Source organism: Vombatus ursinus, unplaced genomic scaffold (assembly GCF_900497805.2).
Source record: "Vombatus ursinus unplaced genomic scaffold, bare-nosed wombat genome assembly UNPS02003292.1, whole genome shotgun sequence".
NCBI lineage: Eukaryota > Metazoa > Chordata > Mammalia > Diprotodontia > Vombatidae > Vombatus > Vombatus ursinus.
In genome coordinates this window covers 8075759-8094784 of record NW_020943070.1, presented here as the reverse complement: position 1 = coordinate 8094784, position 19026 = coordinate 8075759, and the positions used below count along the sequence as shown (strand labels likewise).

At 41.7% G+C, this 19026-nt stretch overlaps 1 protein-coding gene across 1 annotated transcript in view; it reads right to left on the bottom strand.

Moving 5' to 3' along the window:
* Positions 1–19026, bottom strand: part of LARGE1 (LARGE xylosyl- and glucuronyltransferase 1) — a 608081-nt gene that overhangs the window by 91685 nt on the left and 497370 nt on the right. The window contains exons 8-9 of the mRNA XM_027873579.1: positions 9155–9267; positions 5475–5600 (exon numbers count right to left, since the gene is read on the bottom strand). Of these exons, the coding sequence (XP_027729380.1) occupies positions 5475–5600; positions 9155–9267 (239 nt within the window). The remainder of the gene's footprint in view (positions 1–5474; positions 5601–9154; positions 9268–19026) is intronic.

Here is a 19026-nt window from a genome sequence, read left to right as displayed (position 1 = left end):
AGGATTATTGTAATTGGTAGGAGGGGAAGGAGAATTTATAATTTTGTATCTAATTTGCTGCAGGGCAGCTAGGTGGCACCAAAGTGCCCAGAGCATCTGACCTAGAGTCAGTGACACTCATCTTCCTGAGTTCAAATCCAGCCTCAGACCCTTACTAGCTATGTGACCCTGAGCTAGTCACTTAACCTTGTTTGCCTCAGTTTCCTCATCTGTAAAATGAGCTGGAGAAGGAAATGGCAAACTACTGCAGTATTTCTGCCAAGAAAACCTCAAGCGAGATCATGAAGGGTCAGGTACAACTGAAAATGATGGACAAAAGCAAAGTTTTAGGCACAACATTACTTATTATATAATGACGACTACTTTTGGACTTGCCCATTTGCTCCCCTACCATATGCATCATTTAGGGATCTTTTCTACAGTGACTGATATTTTTAGGTATGGGACCCAACCAACTCCATCATGACTTCATCATTTAGAAAGTTCTGGCAAGGGGCTAAAGGAATGATCTGGTGAAGGGAAGTAGAACAGGGAACAACAAAGGAAGGTTAGAAACTAAGACTTTAAAAAGGACCTGTAAGCAAAGGATGAAGAGGATCCTCAAGTTGGAAGAGCTCCTACCAGGTCACCTAGTCAAACCCAGGTACAAACAACAACACCCTCCCTAAGATTCCCAACAACTGGTCATTCCAGTGGGAGATTTCAAGTAAGGGAGACAATCACTTCCCAACGCAGTCCATTTCACTTTGGGGTAGCTCAGAATGCTAGGGAGGCAGTGATTTTTTCTTCTTATATTACACAAATCTAAATCTGGAAAATCCCATTCATTATTCCTACTTCCATCCTCGGGGCCAAGCAAAACAAGTCTAGCACCCTTTTTTCACAGGACAGTTCTTTAGATGCATAGAGATAGCTGTACTACACTCATGTGTCTGTCTTCATTTTTTTTTTCAGGGCAAATGTGACCAATTACTGGAATGAGTCCTTAAATGTTGTGAACTTGAGACCCTTTACCATCCTGGTTGCCCTTTGCTAGTAGGGCCCCAATCTGTCAATTCCTCTCCTGAAACATGGCTCATGGCACTGGATGCAATACTCTAGATAATTTTTTGATCAGGAAGAGGATGACAGTATAATTAGCTAATTCTCTGCCTAATTCAGAATTGATATGAAGTAATATCAGTGCAGTGCCTGGCACTTAGTAGGTGCTTAATATATGCTTGCTCTCTTCCCTTCATTCTGCATACCTCTCCTTAATGCTATTCAGGATCGAAAGCTTTGAATTATATTTGCATAAAGGTTTGAGAACTCTGCTCTGAGAACACTTTGTATTGGACTTCCAGTACTTAGTATAGTGCCTGGCATATGGTAGGGCTTGTTGACTGCTGACAAAGTGACCAGAATGAGAGAGTAGTCACATAAGAGAGGTTTGCTGCTCTATCATCAGGAGGCAGCATCACAATGCCAAACCATGAGCCTTTGACTTGACTGGCCACAGCCTTAGGCATCGGGATGATGAAATCCTCGGAGCTCACCTAAGGACACCAAAGATGAAACAAACTGGTCACAGCCTCCTGGGCTTAAAGAAATGTGTTTTTTTATTAGGCCCAAGGTAAATAGAAGCACACCTGGGAGGTCAGGCTGGATTTTTGATCTCTTCAACCAGAACTATTGTCTACTTCAAGTCTTTAATGTTCCCCAAATCAAGCTCTCAATTCGTCACTCTCATGCCCTACTCTCCAGGGGGTTTCCTTGCCTCATTTTTCATTGCAGTATGGTTGGCTGTGATAGACCACATGTTTCCATGTTTTCCTCAGAAGTTATAGAAATATTGTTGTCTTAAAAAAATTTCCAACCTGATAAGGGTTTCTCCTTTTGATTCGCTATAAGAGAATACAACAATTTTCATATGGACTTTAGTTTTATTTTTCAGAGAAGCACAGAATTTTAAGGTTGAAATGGACCTCAGAGTCCATTTAATGTATCATTGTTGTTCAGTCATTTCAATTGTGTCTGACTCTTTGTGACCCCATTTGGGGATTTCTTGGCAGAGTTGCTCGAGTGATTTGCAATTTCTTCCTCCGGTTCATTTTATAGATGAGGAAACTGAGGCAAATAGGGTTAAGTGAGCTGCCAAAGGTTGCATTACTTGTTGTTTATCATTTTCAGTCATATCTAACTCTTTGTGACAATGGTTAAGTGACTTGCCTAGGGCCACACAGATAGTAAGTGTCTGAAGCCAGATTTGAACTCAGGTCTTCCTGATTCCAGGCCAGGTGCTGTCCCATACATACCTAGCTACTTTCATTTAATCTAACCCATACACAAAATATAGCCCCATTATGACACATTTAACAAGGGGTTAGGGAACCCTTCCTTGAAGACCTTCCAGGAGCAGGAACCCAGGCAGCTTATTCCACTGTGAGGAAGTTTTAATAATCGGAAGTTTTTCCTCGCCTCAAGTCTAAATTGTGCACTTTGCAGTTTCCACCCATTGCTTCTGGTTTGGCCCTCTGGGGTCAAAAGGGAGCTAAGTTCCTTCTTCATGTGGCAGCCCTTAGTATACTCAGAGAAAGCTATCATGTTCTGCCAAGTCTTCTCTTTTGATAAAATATCTCCAGTTCTTTTGAATAGTTTTCTAAACCTCCCTGCTGCTGTTTTCTTGCCTCAGTAAGAACCCCAGTGAAAGGAATTTTTCCAGTGAGTTTTGTAGTCATTTGCATGATCTAGGGCCTTGCTTAAAAACAAGATAAGATTTACAGGATCATGGATCTGGAGTGGGAAAGTGCCTGAGCAGTTACCAATCTCAGAGGAAACTAGAAGACCTCTATGAACTAATGAGGAGCAGATTGAGCAGAGCCGAGAGAACCGCTAAAATAATGGTGGGCACATTAGCCAGATAGACACAGACACAGACACAGACACACACACACACACACACACACTGCAAAACAAACAAACAAACAAAAGAACAGCTTCAAAAGACTGCTGACCTCTGATCAATGCAATGCTAAATCATGGGAGGGAAGATGAACTTAAGAAGCAGAAAGAGCCATACACTAGTGGATATGACTAATATGCGAATTTGTTTTGCCCAATTAAGCATCTTTGCATTAAGTTTGGGTTTGTTTTTAAAAATTTATTGAGTGGAAAAGGTGGGAATAGTGAGAGGAACAGATTAATTAGAAAAAAAACTTGTTACTGGAAAAATAAAAATAATAAACTAAAAAAAGAAAAAAAGAGCTTATCTAGTCCAACCCATCATTTCATAGAGCAGGGAATAGAGATCTAGGAAGGGGGAAGGGACACACAATTTAGTCAGGAGCAGATGTGGGATTTGAATTCAAGACCTTTAACTCTGAAATCCAGAGTTCTTTCTTCAAGTTCCTATGAGATGAGATGATGCCACCAAGCCTTTTAACATTCCATTTCTAAGACTTCAAACCCCAGATTCTCTTTACATCTATTTCTAAAATCTCTTGTTTCTTTCCATTCATCCTTGGTTAGGTTCCATTCAAGAGTATGATGGAGCCAGCTTAAACTGGCAATCATTTGATTATTAAATCTGCAGTGTGAGCATTTGTACCTCACAAATCAGCAAACATAACAGATCAGGGTTTGTTGTTGTTGTTGTTGTTTAGACTTAAGAAAGTGATGGAGAAAATGTCAATTATGCCAATTAAATGTACAAGTGTAGCCTGTCTTTTAGGAGAGCTGGTTGTTAAACATTTACCAGCAGACCCCTCGTTGGTATCCTGGTATGCCACCCTTTCCTTCCCAGAGCCTAGATGTGAATCAGGCACCCCTGGCTCCTTTAGTTTGGGTCACTGTTGAGATTTCTGTACAATCTGCTGTGGACACTGTCAGTGGGCCAGGGGTGCTGATATAATCACAGGGTTTTTATAAAACATTTCAATGTAGGGGTTGAAAATCATCATAAGGTCCATGGAGATAAGACCCCAGAAGCCTTGATACCAGGAGATATAATAAGCCCTTTTCGTATCTTCCTTTCCCCTCTCCTCATTTTCTCACTTAATTGCTAAGGCTAATGAATTTTGTCTGCAGGGGCCCTCTTGGATACTTTCCAAATAGCGTTGAACCCTTGATAGGAAGTGGGAGAGTAGCAAAACCTGATATTGTGTGAGGTTTGGGGATGGGGCATTCAGTTGCCCAGCCTAAGGGCATTCATGAGACATTAGTGAGACATGGTGGTACAGTGAGAGAGAGCACTGAATCTGGAGTTGGGGGACCCTGGGTTTGAATCCTAATCTTCCATTTACTATCTTAGTGACCTCGGTGAAGTGACTTCACCTTCACTGGCCTCTGTTTTTGCACCTGTCAAGTTTGGAGGTTTGACTAGATGGTCTCTCTCCTAGCTCTCAAATTACACAACAGATCAGTGGGTCATAGGTCATAGAAGTAAGAGTTGAAAGGGACTTTAGAGTTCACCTGGTCCCAACTTTTCATTTACAGGTAAGAAAACTAAAGACCAGAGAGGTAGTGACTGGACCAAGGTCACACACCAGTAGAGGGGGATTTGAACTCAAGTATTATGAATTTCTGTCCAGTACTCTTTTCCAGTACCATATTGGAATGTGAAGGGTGATTTAATTATAGACTAATTGATTGAATCTCCTTTGATAGTTACAAATACAGATTGGCTTGCTAGCTTTTTTTTTAATTACCAGCATTTAGCATAGTGCCTGGTAGATTGGGAATGCTTAATATGTTCTCATTTCTCTCTCTCTGTCTCTCTGTCTCTCTGTCTCTCTCTCTCTCTCTCTCTCTCTGTCTCTCTCTCTCTCCCACTCCCCTTACCCCCTCTCTCTCTCTGTCCCTACCATCCTCCTTCCTCCTCCCTGCCTGCCATCAACCTGTCTATCTGGACTTAGAATTAGAAAGAACTGAGTTTGAATTGTGCCAATCTGTAGCTCTATCTATCTAGATATCTACCTGTCTTTATCATTCATCTCTATCTATCTATCCATCATCTGTCTCTCTATCTGTCTGTCTGATCTCCATGTTCCTGTTATGTGAGTCCTTTGTAACCAGTGTTCTTCCTCAGTAAGTAGAAGGTTTCTGAGTGTGTGTGTGTGTGTGTGTGTGTGTGTGTGTGTTCATCTCCTTTCTAGGGGTCTCAAGGAGGAGAATAAGAAGGCACTTGGCAGACCTGTGAGCAGAAACAGTAAGAAGCATTGTTGGAAAGAAGGCCTTGCTGTCCTAGCTCTCATGAGCTAGACTGGGATAGTAGAAGGTCTCAAGTTTCCTGAATGACAAAAAAAGTGCAAGAAAAGCAGATTTCTCCCTCTTACAGCTCCACAGAGATGTGTGCACTTATTCCCATTGAAGGCCTTCTCCTATCTTCCTTTGCCTTATCACTAGAGAACATTCCATTCTACCTGCAGGGAAATGTTTGGAGAAGGGAGAGAAGGAGCAATTGTCTTTGCATGGTCCGTGGTCCACAGTCACCCTACCTTTAAGTCAGACACATCCCGGTAACACTGCTCAGAGCGAGTGTGGTCAGACAGCTGGACATTCCAGAAGCAGGGGAGCTGGTATACGAGAAACGGATTCTGTTTGATGACAGCATTGAAAATATCCTAGGAGACACAACCAGGCCAACAGTTAGTCAATGCCCATGATTTCAGCCACCTCATCACTGCGTCTCACCAGAACAGACTTTGGATCACAGATTTAGAACTAAAAGGGACAGTACAGGCCATCATATCCAATCCCCATTTCTCAGATGAGATAACTGAGGTCCAGAGGGGTCAAATCAGGATCATCAATTTTGAGTTGAATGAGACCTAAGATTCATCTAGTTCAACCCCCTCATTTTATAGATAAGGAAATTGAGTTTTTATGTATTAAGGACTTACTATGTGTGAGGCATTGTGCTATATGCTGAGCATACAAAGAAAAGCAAAAAAAAAATAGTCTCAGTCATCAGAGAGTTTATAATTGAGACATCAAGTGACTTTACAGGCTCATAGTTTTAGAGTTGGAAAGGACCTCAGTTTCATTTAGTTCAGCCCCTTCATTTTACAAATGAGGAAACTGAGGCAGAGAGGTTTAATGACTGGCCCAGTGAACGTCTGGGGTAGCCCTGAAGCCTGGTCTACTTGAGTCAGAGTACGGTGCTGTCTCCACTATGCTATATTCCCTCTCACTTCTCTTGCTAGTTTCTGGAACAGCGTTAGCAGGGAGACAGTGGGAGCAGGGAGATGTAAGTCTGTCAGCCTGTTATATGGAGCAGCTTCTAATGGGCTCCAGCTGAGCTGCAAAGGAATAAAATATAGTGGTGGGTTTATGGAAGAAGAGAAGCAGAGTTTTGCTTCTGTGTTTTTTTTTATTTGAAGCCTTGTCAAGAATGCATCTTAGCCTCTGATGAGTTTTGAGGGTTTAGGGAAGGGTTTGGTTGCACTGAGGTATTTTCCTGTGGACATACCCTTGGGTTTGTTTCTATGTCCCTCCTCTGGGACATTAACCCCTGGGAAGCTGACCCAAGGTGGTGTGTGATGCCCCAGGTGTCTATGGGAGAGAGACGCACTGATATCTTATAAATTACAGCTGGTCTTGATACAGACCCATTGGTTGGGGGTCAGTCTCCTAACATCAGGCCAAGACCATGATGATAATGATAAAACCTTTCTGAGGCAGCCACAGGCTAGATCTCTAAAATGGTCTAATTCTGAGTCTCTGTCCTCATGAGAAAATCTGAGAACCAGGAATAGAACAGTGCTAAATGAAGAAAAAGTGGCCTTAATAGGTTACTGAGCTCCCCTTTCATCTTGGGAAATGGGCCTGAAAAATTCCTATTCTGTATATAATTGTGTATAGGCTTCTCGTATCCCCTGTCACTATTTAAGCTCCCTGAGAAGAGGGAGTATTTGTTCTTTGTTTTTGTATTCCTAGCACTTAACATGGTGCCTGGCACATGGTAGGCATTAAATAAATGATTGCTAATTGATTCACTGAAGAGATATGAATGGTTCAAAGGAGTCTTGGAGCATACACGGAGTGTATTTTTTAAAAAAATGATTAGGGAAAAAGGTAGGCTCTCTTTGAGCCTTTCTTTATATGAGGCAAAGTATCACATACCTCCTTTCCCCTCTTTGGGTTACTGGATGGGCTTCACATGGAGAGCCCAGCTCACTGAAGAGATGACATTATGAAAAGTTGGGCCCCTTACCCAACTGCTCTGACAAACTGCAGAAGTAGTTTCTGCAGCAATTCCTGGGGCTTTCTGGGTGTTGTGTGATAAATATGCCAAGGATTCCACAAGGACAGGGAGCTGGGAGTGCACATTTCCCATTTAGAGATTGAGTTCAGACATATCAAGGAAAGTTTTAACTCTTTGGGGCTTTTCCCTGAGACACAAGCATATGGCCAAGTTCATTAAATAATTCCTAACAGACAGCACCAGAAGGTGAATTACATGCTTCCAGAGTCTTAGATAGATGAAGAAAGTTTCCATTTCTAACCTGAAGGTCCAAACTGCTGTATTTCCAAGACAAAGTCAAGTCATTGGGATTCAATAAAATATGGTGACTATGAATGACTTATCAATCTTCCCCCCAATTTGATTTTGAACATATATATTTATGCTATTATTACAACTTATAAATATCAACAAATGAGCATTTCATAAAGTTTATAGATTTAGAGCTGGAGGCCATCTATTCCAACCCCCTCATTTATAGACAAAGAAACTGAGAACAAGAGAAATTCAATGTTTGGGCATGGATCCAGTAGTGGATGTGGGCACCTGGTGGCTGGGAACCCTTTTCACTAGGGTTGGAGAGACTCATTGACATGCAACAAGGGATGAGTTTCTCCAACTACAGTACCTCAGTGAGACCACTTGCTAAGGTGGAATGGGGCTGTGATCTTGGTCGTTTCAGGTGGTTTCAGAGTTGGAAGCCAACTAAGCATCCATCAATCTAATCCACACCCCAAAATAACACCTTCTTTAACATACTCCCCCAATACTCCCATAGTTTCCACTTAGAGACCTCCAAAGAGGAGGAATCGTCCCAGCGTCTCAGCCAGTCTATTCAAGTTGGGGATAGCACTGATTATTCAGTTCTCTTTATACTGAACTAAACTTTGACTCTATGCCATTCCCATTAACTTCCCAATGTTCTGCTCTCTGGGGCCCAACAACATAAGTCTAATACCACTTGTATCTGGTCCAAGACCCCTAGATAATCAAAACCAAGGGGATGGTAAGAAGAAACTCCCAGGAATGTCCCTTGGAAGATCTCAGGCAAAGACCTAAATGGCCATGCAGATTAAAGCATCCTTTTTTTTTTAAAACTTTCTTTATTCTTCTTGTTTTTTCATTCGTGTTTTCTTTCACAACATGACTAATACGGAAATATGTTTTGCCTGAATGCACATGCATAACCTATACCAAATTGAATGCTTTCTCAATGGGGGAGGAACAAAGAGAATTTATCCATTTATTTTATTTTGGAGGCAATGGGGGTTAAGTGACTTGTCCAGAGTCACACAGCTAGCTAGTAAGTGTCTGAGGCTGGATTACAAAGATAATTTTTAACTTAAAATAAAAAAAATTAATTGAAATTGTTCAAGTTTTGTAAGAATTTTGTAAATTGTAAAAAATTGTTACAATGTTTTTTAAATGTAATTGAAAAATATTTAAAAGAAAAAAAGACCTAAATGGTCATAGAACTAAAAAAAAGATGAATTTTAGGGCCTTAGATTTAGAGCTAGAAGGGACCCCAGAGACCATCTAGGTTGTAATGCCCAACTCCTGGGCATCACTTCACCTCCCTCTGGCTCAGTTTTCTCGTGTGTAAAATGAGGAGTCTTGACGTGGGGGCTCCGGAGGTCGACTCTAGCTCTCAAATCCCAGTATTTCAGTCTAACTCCTTCATTTTACAGATATGGAAACTGAGTCTGAGAGTGGCTGAGTGTCATGCTCCAGGTCACATGGGTCACATGTGGCAGAGAAGGGAGTCTAACTGAGGTCTTTTCACTCCACATTTGGTGCCCTAGTCTTCACAGTGTACCACACATACCTTCCAATTCTAAATCTCAGTTCCTATGAGCCCATGAGAACTCAGTCGTCAAAGCAAAACATTGGAATGTCCTCAGTGTTCCTTGCCAGAAATGGGTCTACTCTCACCTGGTCAGCCAATGAGGTTGAAAGCATGCTCATCAACTCTCTCTCTGCCGTCAGCCTCCACATCTGCTCCCACTTCATCTTTCGCAGCTTATCCAGAAGCAACAAGATCACCCCTGGAAGAGAGTGTGGAAGAGAGAGGCACAAGAATTAGCAGGAGGGAGGCTGACAATACCTCAAGCCTATCCACCAAGCCAAAAAGTAGACAGGCATTTATTAAGCACCAATGGTATGTTAGCAAAAAGTGCTTTAACCTTTGTGATGGGCTTTCCTCAAAATGGACCTGCGAGCTAGCCAGTCCTCAGTGTTACTAGCCCAACGTTAACAGTCAGTCACTCAGAAAGCATTTGCTTAATGCCTCCTACAGAATGATAGTAATAGTAATACTAGCTTTTATGTAGTGCTTTAAGATGTATGAAGCATTGTAAAGTCGACTCAACACTCACAAAAGAACCCTGTGAGGTAGGTGCTATTATTGTCCCCATTTCTAAATGAAGAAACTGAGGTTCAAAGGGGTCGAATGATTTGCCCAGGGTCATGGAGCTATGACCTGTGTGAGGCAGAATTTCAACCGGTCTTCCTGACTCCAAGTCCAGTGCCCTTACTACTTGGAAACACTATTGGCTGAGCGAGCACTCCTGAGAGCATGGCAGTTCTGGTGTGGTTTTCACACTCTCTAACCCTCTTGATGTCCCTGTTCCTGGTGCTTGTCAGACTGTCAAAAGGTTTGGATAAAAAACACAGAAGAAGAAACCTACAGAGGAGAAAATGTTATTGTGGTCATTGTTTTGCATAGAAAAAATCCTGCTCAGAAGTATCTGGTGGCTTCCAAATGCCTCCAAATAACTCTTTAACTCCTCTGCTTGGATTCCAAGCTCTCGATACCTAGTGCCACCTTACCCTATATTTCCCATTACTACCTTCCATGTACCCTCCGTTCCATCCAAACTGGACAAAGGCTCACTGACCCTTTCCTTCCTTCATCTAGATTAGAACAGTACATGTATTACTGAATTTCCAGCTGATACTTAGCATTCTCCTTATAAATCCCTTACACAAATCAGCCTCACTGCTCTGTGGTAAAACTGCCTATGCCCATTTATGAAAGGAATAGAACCTCTGGTGAAGGAAGGAGTTGGGGGATGGGTGAAAGAACTGGTTAAGTGAAACATTATGTTGAAGTGCCTTGTTTGTGGATTAATTGCCTTTTTGAGGAGGGAGGGGAGCATAGTGGCAAAGCTAGCTCACCAGAGAAATGCAGTGATATAATTCATTTTCAACAGATTCATGGAAATGAATTCCAGTAAAACACCCATAAGAGAGTTTCATTAAATCTTCCTATAAAATGAATCCTCACTCGTTTGGATAGAAGCTTCCATTGTGATGCAGGGAGGGATCTCTAACCACCCCCCCCCCCAAAAAAAAGATAGGATTGTCAGTTTGGGAGAGTAGGCACTACAGAGGTCAATACCAGATCCAGATGCCTCAGGAGGCCAAGCTGAGAATTGATGTCAGGGCTAGGCAATTACCAACCAAGTGATAGGTGCTGACTAAGCAGAGGGGAGACCACGGGTGTTATTGATTAGAAGATCAGAGATAGCAAGTACCTAGTGCAATCAGTTCCTTTTACAGATGGGGAAACTGAGGCCCACAGAAGTAAGAGTCTCCTTATGATTCATGTAACCTACTCTGATGGTCCTCCTAAACAGTCTCAATCTATTCTGCACATGACATCAGATTCATCTTCCTAAAATATCTCTTTTACTCTGTTCCTTCCTTGCTTGGAAAACTTCCATGGTAAGCCTTCCTTGCCCCAGCTAGCTGAAGAAGCCCAACATCATTATTTTGACATTCAAGGCTCTTTAGAATCTTGCCTCAACGTACCTTTCAAATCCTCTCTCCCTAGTTTCCTACACAACTCCAAGTTAATTTATTTACTATCCTTGGATTATTTATTGTACTTCCCTCCTTCTTTTCTTGGCTTATCTCATACCCCTTACCGAGAATGATGTCACTTCTTTTCTCTTTCTGTCCAAATTCTATCTATCCTTCAATATGGAGTTCAGGTAAGACCTCCTCCATCTCTAAGATCTCAGCTCCTGCAAAGTCCTTTAACTACAGTCTCTTAATCGAGTTTGTGCCGGATTTGAATTCAGAAGGACCTGGGTTCAAATCTTGGCTCAGTAATTTTTTTACCTGGGGAAATTTGGACATCCGGGACCCTTCATTTCTTCACCTCTAGAATGATGCATTTGGACTAAGAAGGTCCTCTCAGTTCTAATCTCTGATCCTGTTACTGATTCTACTGGATCCTCAGTGTTGATATGACCAGAAGGTTTGCATAGCATAATCAGAAATGGGAGTTACTAATCACTCTTTCTTTGTGAGCCCCTTATGCCTCTGATGTCAAATAGCAACAGGGCCACCAAACTACAGAAGGATCCCTGGGGCTGCATTTTAACTTAGAAAACTGCATATTCATACGAATGATTTTTTATTGTATTTTTATTGATTTTGTTAAATATTTCCCAATTACATTTTAATCTGGCTCGGGCCACACTCTGGTGGGTTGGGAGCTGCATGTAACCCTCCAGCTACTTCTGCCTTGCCATTCTGCCGACTTCAGCCAAATCGGTTTCCTTTCTGATTCCCAAACATGTTTTGTGCCCGTCTATCTACTTTGCTCCCCACCTCACTTTTTTCTTTTGCTTGTGCATTTATTTGACTTTGAATACCGTCACCTACTCCTGCTGAAGTTGCTTTTTAATTTGATCATGACCATTAATCCTTCCATCCTTCCCTATTCTTCTCATCAATTAGCCCTCTTCTGGCTTCCTGTGCCTACTATCATTATCTGTTGATTCAAATGTGCTCAAAACATCATAGATTTAGAACTGGAAGGGACCTTTGAGGATATCTGGCCCAACCCTCTCATTTTACTGATGAGGAAACTGAGGCCCAGTGGGGGGGGGTAAATGCCTGGTCCAAGGTCACTAATTAATTATAAAGCAAGGATTTAAATGCTGGTCTTCTGAAGCCAAATCCAGCATTCTTGATGCAACACTACAATGCCTTGAACAGCCTAGAATCTTTCTCCCTGTTGACCTTTGTCACAACCGTCTCACTTCTCCACAATGCTGGCAATTTCTCACCATTGCTTCCTCTACTCCTACTCCCACTGCTGGGGGATGGAAGCCGTACAATTTAATGGCGTGGGTCTGCAGCAAATTCCAGACATTTGATTCCTGCTGCTCAGCAATCCTTCTCACTCATCAAACACCAAGTCCCTCACGCTGTTTGCCCAGAGATTGTTCCAAACCTTTCTTATTATCCTTCAACCTTCAGCCTTCCTTGGTAGAAGCAACCCATCCCACTTTTGGACTGTTCTAGTTTTCAGGAGATTGTTCCTTATACTGATCCAGCATTTGCCGCTTGGCTATTTTCACTCAGTATTCCTCATCCTGGTCTGAAGCCAAGAAAAAACAAGTTAGATTCTCTTTTCTAATCTATGAAGGCAGCTATTACTTCTCATTCTATTCACCCAACTACTGTCTTTTCTTCTCTAGGCTAACTCCAGTTCCTACAGCCAAAACTCAGAGAGCCCTCAGCATTCTTGACTCTCTCTGTTTACTTTTTGGAACATCAATATCCTTTCTCAAACATGGCATCCAGAAAGCAAAAATAATTAGCAACAACAACATAAACAGCCACCACCATTTATATAGTATATATTATATGTCAGGTACTATGCCAAGCACTTTACACTTATTATCTCATTTGATACTCACAACAACTCTGGGAGGTAAGTGCTATTATTATTCCCATTTTGCAGATGAGGAACCTGAGGCAAACAAAGGTTAAGTAGTAATAGTAATAGCTAACATTTCTATAGTGCATACTTTGTGCCAGACACTGTTAAATTATCTCATTTGATCCTCATAACAACCCTGGGAGGTAGCTGCTGTTATCCTCATTTCACAGATGAAGAAACTGAGGCAAACAGAGGTTAAATGACTTGCCCAAGGTCACAGAGCTAGTAAATATCTGAGGCTGGATTTGAACTCATGTCTTCTTGACTCCAGGCCTGATGTTCTGTGGTACAATCCTGGTATCTAAATGGAACTAAACTAACACAAGACAGAGATTTCCAAATGGACTCCTTGAATATGGCAAATGAGCCAATGTCTTCTCAAACTCTAATGTTCAAGAATAATCTCCCTGGTTTTAGTCTTATGAATAAGCTTCAGCTATGTAATTTGATCCTCACAACAATCCCGTGAGGTAGGTGCCATTTTTCTTTCCACTGAAAGATGAAGTAACTGAGGGAGAGAAGTGTTAGATGACTAGCTCAAGGTCACACAGCCAATAACTGTCTGAGGGGGGATTTAACTCAGGTCTTCCTGATGCCTGTCCTCGCTCTCTATCTACTGTGGAACCTAACTGCCTTTTTGGTGTTAGCATTAGTTCAATAGCTTCCTTTTTCCAGATGAGGAGACTGAGTCCCAGAGAAATTTAGTGACTTATTCAATTTCAAACAGGGGTAAATTGTAGAATTAGGATTTAAACCCAGATCCTCTGACTCCAAATCTAGTGCTTTTTCCACAAGACTGTTCCTGTGCTCTAGGACTAGAGAATTGCATGTGCTAAGAGTGATCCAGGTCTCCAAACTGATAAAAAAAAATGAAGATAGTCCAGTTTTTATAAAAAATGTCTCTTCTTTGCTCCCCCTCTCTGTCCATTCCCCCCCTGCTTATATCTTTTGCTTACTTGCCCAGTGAGGACCAACACCTTAGTTGGGGAGAATTCAGCTCTCAAATGGAATTGTAATCTGCCTGTTTCTGCCCTTGAACAATGAGTTCTAAAAAAATCATTTTTTGCAAGGTTATGATTCCTCTCTCTCTCTCTCTTTCTCTCTCTCTCTCTCTCTCACACACTCTCTCTCCCCCCCTGCCCCCCGTCTTCTCTTCCTCTCACTCTCTAGGAGATCAACAAATCTCCCTTATTGAAAGGGTGCTAGGGCCACGTTGTGAGGGTCACAGGTTCATGGATTAACTTAGCCATTTATATGGTATTGTAATTTATTTTGTTTCTATATCACATTTATGACATATGAGAGCATGGTATCATAGGTAGGGGGGTGGCCTTAGAATCAAGCTGGCCTAGGTTAAGTTCTGTCTCTGGCAATACCAACTCTATGGTCCTGGACAAATAATTTAATCTCACGTTGCCCTAGAAAATTTGCTAAAACTGTAAATTACATGACAGATGTCTTTGCTGATTTATGGCAGGGAAGGGGATTTCCACATTAGAAATTCTTCACTTTGATCAAACCACAGATCCATTCATAGGGGAGGGAGGGAAGCAGGGAATAAGCATTATTAAGCACCTACTATGCATCAGACACTGTGTTGGGGATTAAAAAAAAAAAGACAAAAGACAGTCCCTGCCTTGGAGCTTACAATCCAATTGGGGAGGAAACATGCAAACAAATATATACAAAGCAAGATATATACAGGATAAATAGAAAATAATCAAGAGAAAGGTACTAGAATTAAAGAAGGCTTCCAGTAACAAATGGGAATTTAGTCAGGATTTAAAGGATGCCAGAGAGGTCAGTAGTCAGAGTGGAGGAGACAGAGCATTCCAGGCATGGAGGACAGCCAGAGAGGATGCCAAGAGACAGAGGGGCTTATCTATGGAACAGTCAGGGGGCTGGGGTCACAAATGTTGTCTCATTTGCAAGGTAGGTGGGGTTATGTCCTCATTTTACAGTCGAAGAAACTGAGACAGATGGAGGTCAAATGACTTGCCAGTGGTCTTTCTATTCTACTACAAGATGACCTCCCCCCCAATAAAAAGAAAAAAAAACTAATATAAATTAGTTTTTTTGTTTGTTTATTTTTTTTTACAACCAACCTGTGAGTTAGGTACTGAAAGTATTCTAAGGAAACTGAAGCTAGAGAGGTAAAGTTATTTGTCCCAGATCATCAAATTAGTAAGTGGTACAGTCAGGAGTCCCAGGTGGAGAAAGGACCTGTCAATGATTAAATTACAGGACCCTAAGATTTAGGGCTAGCTTGGAGAACATCAAGTCCAAAGACAAGGAAACATTGCCCAGAGAGGTCAAGTTCTTTGCCAAGGCCACATAGCAAATTAATGGCAGGAGGTGGCAATTAACCTGGGATCTCCTAGTTCAGTGCCTCTCCTATTAGGTATTTAAAGAAGAAGGAGATGCTGACAAGTGAAGAGCAGTTGTGACTAGTTTATAATTGGTATTAAAGCTCTAGAAGGAACATCAGGAGGTCAGCTGGTCATGCCATTCCTTGGAAGCACGTTCATGTCTCAATCAGTCAAGCCCAATGGGTGCAGGTTAGATGGCCAACCTGAATGGAATTCTGGTCCAGGTAAGAGAAGGTTGAGGGGCCTGCCCAACGTATATTAGAAAGTGGTTGGCAGGTTAGAAACAAAAATGCAAAGGAAGAATTGTCTGGCCAATTTAGCCAGGTTCCTTTTGATGGAAGAGTCAAACACAGATGGCATAGTGGACAGAGTACCAAATCTGGTCCAAAGAACACCTATATTCAAATCCCACTTCTGACCCTTAACAAGTACGTGAGTCAGGCCAAGCCATTTAAGCTTTCTGATTCTCAGTTTCCTCATATGTGATCTGGGAACAACAATTCCGGTAACCCTACAGAGATGTTTGAGGTTCTAATGATATATATGTGAAGTGCTTTGCATACATTAGTGGCTATAAAAATGCCAAATGACAGAAATATGCTGATGGTATTAGGGGAGAAAGGAATCACTCAGCACCTACTATGTGCCAGGCACTGCACTGTATTTAGGGGGATCTTGGGGCTACTTATCCTGGGATGATAAGAAAACAAAAAATGAAACAGATTCCTGTCTGAGAAGTATCAGGCTACAGGGCAGCTTTCCAAGAGACACCATGAAAATCTCATTGCCTGAGCCCTCTGGAAAGAAGACTGGACAAAGTCATAGAAAACTCCCATTTGGGCAGAATTCTGCAGCGACATGAGGGAGAAAAAGGCAGGCAACTTGATTTATTTTTCATTTCTCACTTATTATAGTCTAGGTCGCAAGAAGATATGACAAAAGCCTGGTGTAGGAGGGGGAGGAATGGGATGTGGAGACGCTGGAAAGGGAGAGTGGAGAGGTAAAGGAAAGAACAAAAGAGACAGCAAAGTCCCTAATTCCCAATCATTAGAATAATTATGCATTAGTTTTCTTAGTTTTCCACTTGAATCATGTCATGTCCTTGTTCAAAAATCTTCAATGGATCCCTATTACCCTCAGCACAATCAGTCCAAGCTTTAAGCCTGGCATTAAAGATCCTGCATTGTAATTAGCTGAAGCTCACAGCTTTCAGAATTGTAGTGTTTTCCTCACAATAGCCCTGTGAGATAGGGAAACTGAGGCTCACAGAGGGCAAGGGAGCTACCTAACTTCACATGGATATTAAATGATAAGGCTGAGATGGAAATCCAGGTCCCACCTAATTTCCAAGGATGGTGTTGTTTCCACTTGGCCACATTGCTTCTCTCTCCCTCACTCACTCATTTATTAAGCACTTCACTGTGTACAAATCCCTGTGGTAGGTACATGAGAAGGTACAAGGATCCCTAAATTGGAATTGACCACTCATTTTATTTCTTACTTCTCTCTAGATATGGCCAAGCAGATCAACTCAGTATCCTGCCTCAGTCACTTAAAAGCTGTGCAAGCCTAGGTTTACCTCTCTGGGCATCAGTTTCCCCATCTGGAAAATTGGGGTTTGTCCCAGATGACCCCTAATGTCCTTCTAGCTCTGAATCTAGGGCCTTGGGATCCCCCAAATATTCCCATTTCCCCCTCTTGGGATGACCTACACTGTTCTTTCTGCCAGGCCAAATTCCATCATCCTTTAAGGTCCATCTCAAGTTCTATGAATCATTGAAGGAATCAAGGGATTCCAAGAGGTGTGGGTGAGGAGGGATGGTGTTCTAGGCATGGGGGACAGCCAGTGCAAAGTCTTGGAGAGGGGAGATGGAGTACCACGTGTGAAGAGCAGAGAGAAGGCTATTTGGGTTAGAATGTAGAGTGAATGAAGGGGAGTAATATAGAATCTGTTTAGAAAGGGCTCTAAATGTTCAACAGAAGGGTTTGTATTTCTTCTTTGGGGCAAAAAGGAACCACTGAAGATTCTTGAGCAGAGGAGTTCCATGGTCAGTTCTGTGTGTTAGAAATATCTCACCTTCAACAGGAAGCCTTTTCCAATTCCTCTTAATCATAGTGCCTACCCTCTTATTTATTTCCTATCTATCCTTTGTAGCATATGTGTATATATGTATATCCATATCTCTCTCCCTCCCTCTCTCTCTCTCTCTCTCTCTCTCTCTCTCTCTCTCTCTCTATATATATATATATATATATATATATATATATATTTGTTTGCTTGTTGTTTCTCCCATCAGATTGTAAGCTCCTTGAAGGTAGGACTGCATTTTGACTTTTTTCATATTCCAGTGCTTAGCACATAGAAGGCACTTAATAAATGTTTGCTGACAGACTGACTGAACATCACTCTGGAAGCTGTAAAGAGGATGAATTGGAAAGGGGACAGACTGGAATCAAGAAAACTAATCAGAAGGCAAACACTGAAGTCCAGACACAAGAGTAGAGGACAGATGAAAGTAGAATTAGAATACTGGTGGTTGTTCCACCATAGGTCAACAATCTTTTTAGGACTTAGTCTCCTGTAAGATAAAGACCCTCCTGTTGTCTCTATGGCTCCCAAGCACAATGACCTTGGAGGAGTCTTCTAGGAGCTTCAAGTTCATTCATTCATTCATTCATGTTAATAATCATACATTTAATGATCATGGCAACAAAGTCTACTATAGGCAAAGTGCTATACTAGATATTGGATGAAGTTCAAACCACATCCTTTGAGCTATCATCCAGTATGAGCCCTACTAAATCATGGCTCCTTTCTACCACATCTATAACATCTCATTATGCCCAAAGATCTCCTGTGATCTCCAGAACATCTCTTACATTCGTCCCTTCTCTATCCTCACACCTCCACCCCCTTAGAGTAGCTTCTCACCACCTCTCATTTAGATTATTGCTATATTCTCCTAAATGGTCCTCCTGCCTCAAGTCCCTCACCATTCTAGTCCATTTTGTACACTGCTAATAAAGTGATTCTCCTTTAAGTGTAGATCTGACCATGTGACCATCCCTACTGAATCACTTCCAGTGGCTTTCTATTACCTCCAATATCAAATACAAAATACTCCATCTGTTATGCAAGACTTTACAACCTGGACCCTTTCTACCATTATAGTCTTCTGACACATTATTCACTTCTACTCGTGGCATGATCTATCCATTCTAGCCTCCTTGAGGCTCCTTAACACACAGCATTCCTTCTCTCATCTCCTTGGTACTTTGTACTGGCTGTCTCCCATGCCTGACTATCTCTTCTCACCTCCACCACTTGAAATTACTGGTTTCCTTCAAGTTGCAGTTCAAATGCCAAGTTCTGTTGGAAGCCTTACCCTTACAGGTAACCTTGTATCTACTTTGTCTACATCTTGTCTATATATCTATATTCATTTCTCTCTCTCTCTCCCTCTCTCCCTCTCTCCCTCTCTCTCTCTCTCTCTCTCTCTCTCTCTCTCTCTCTCTCTCTCTCTCTCTCTCCATTATCTATCTGTCTGTTTATCCATCTCTCTTCATTTTGTCTTTTTTTGGTTAGAATGTAAGCTCCCTGATGGTGAGTAATGGTTCATTTCTGTCTTAATATCTTAGTTCCCAGCACAAAGGGAATACTTGCTAAATGTCTGTTGATTAACCTAAGAAAACCT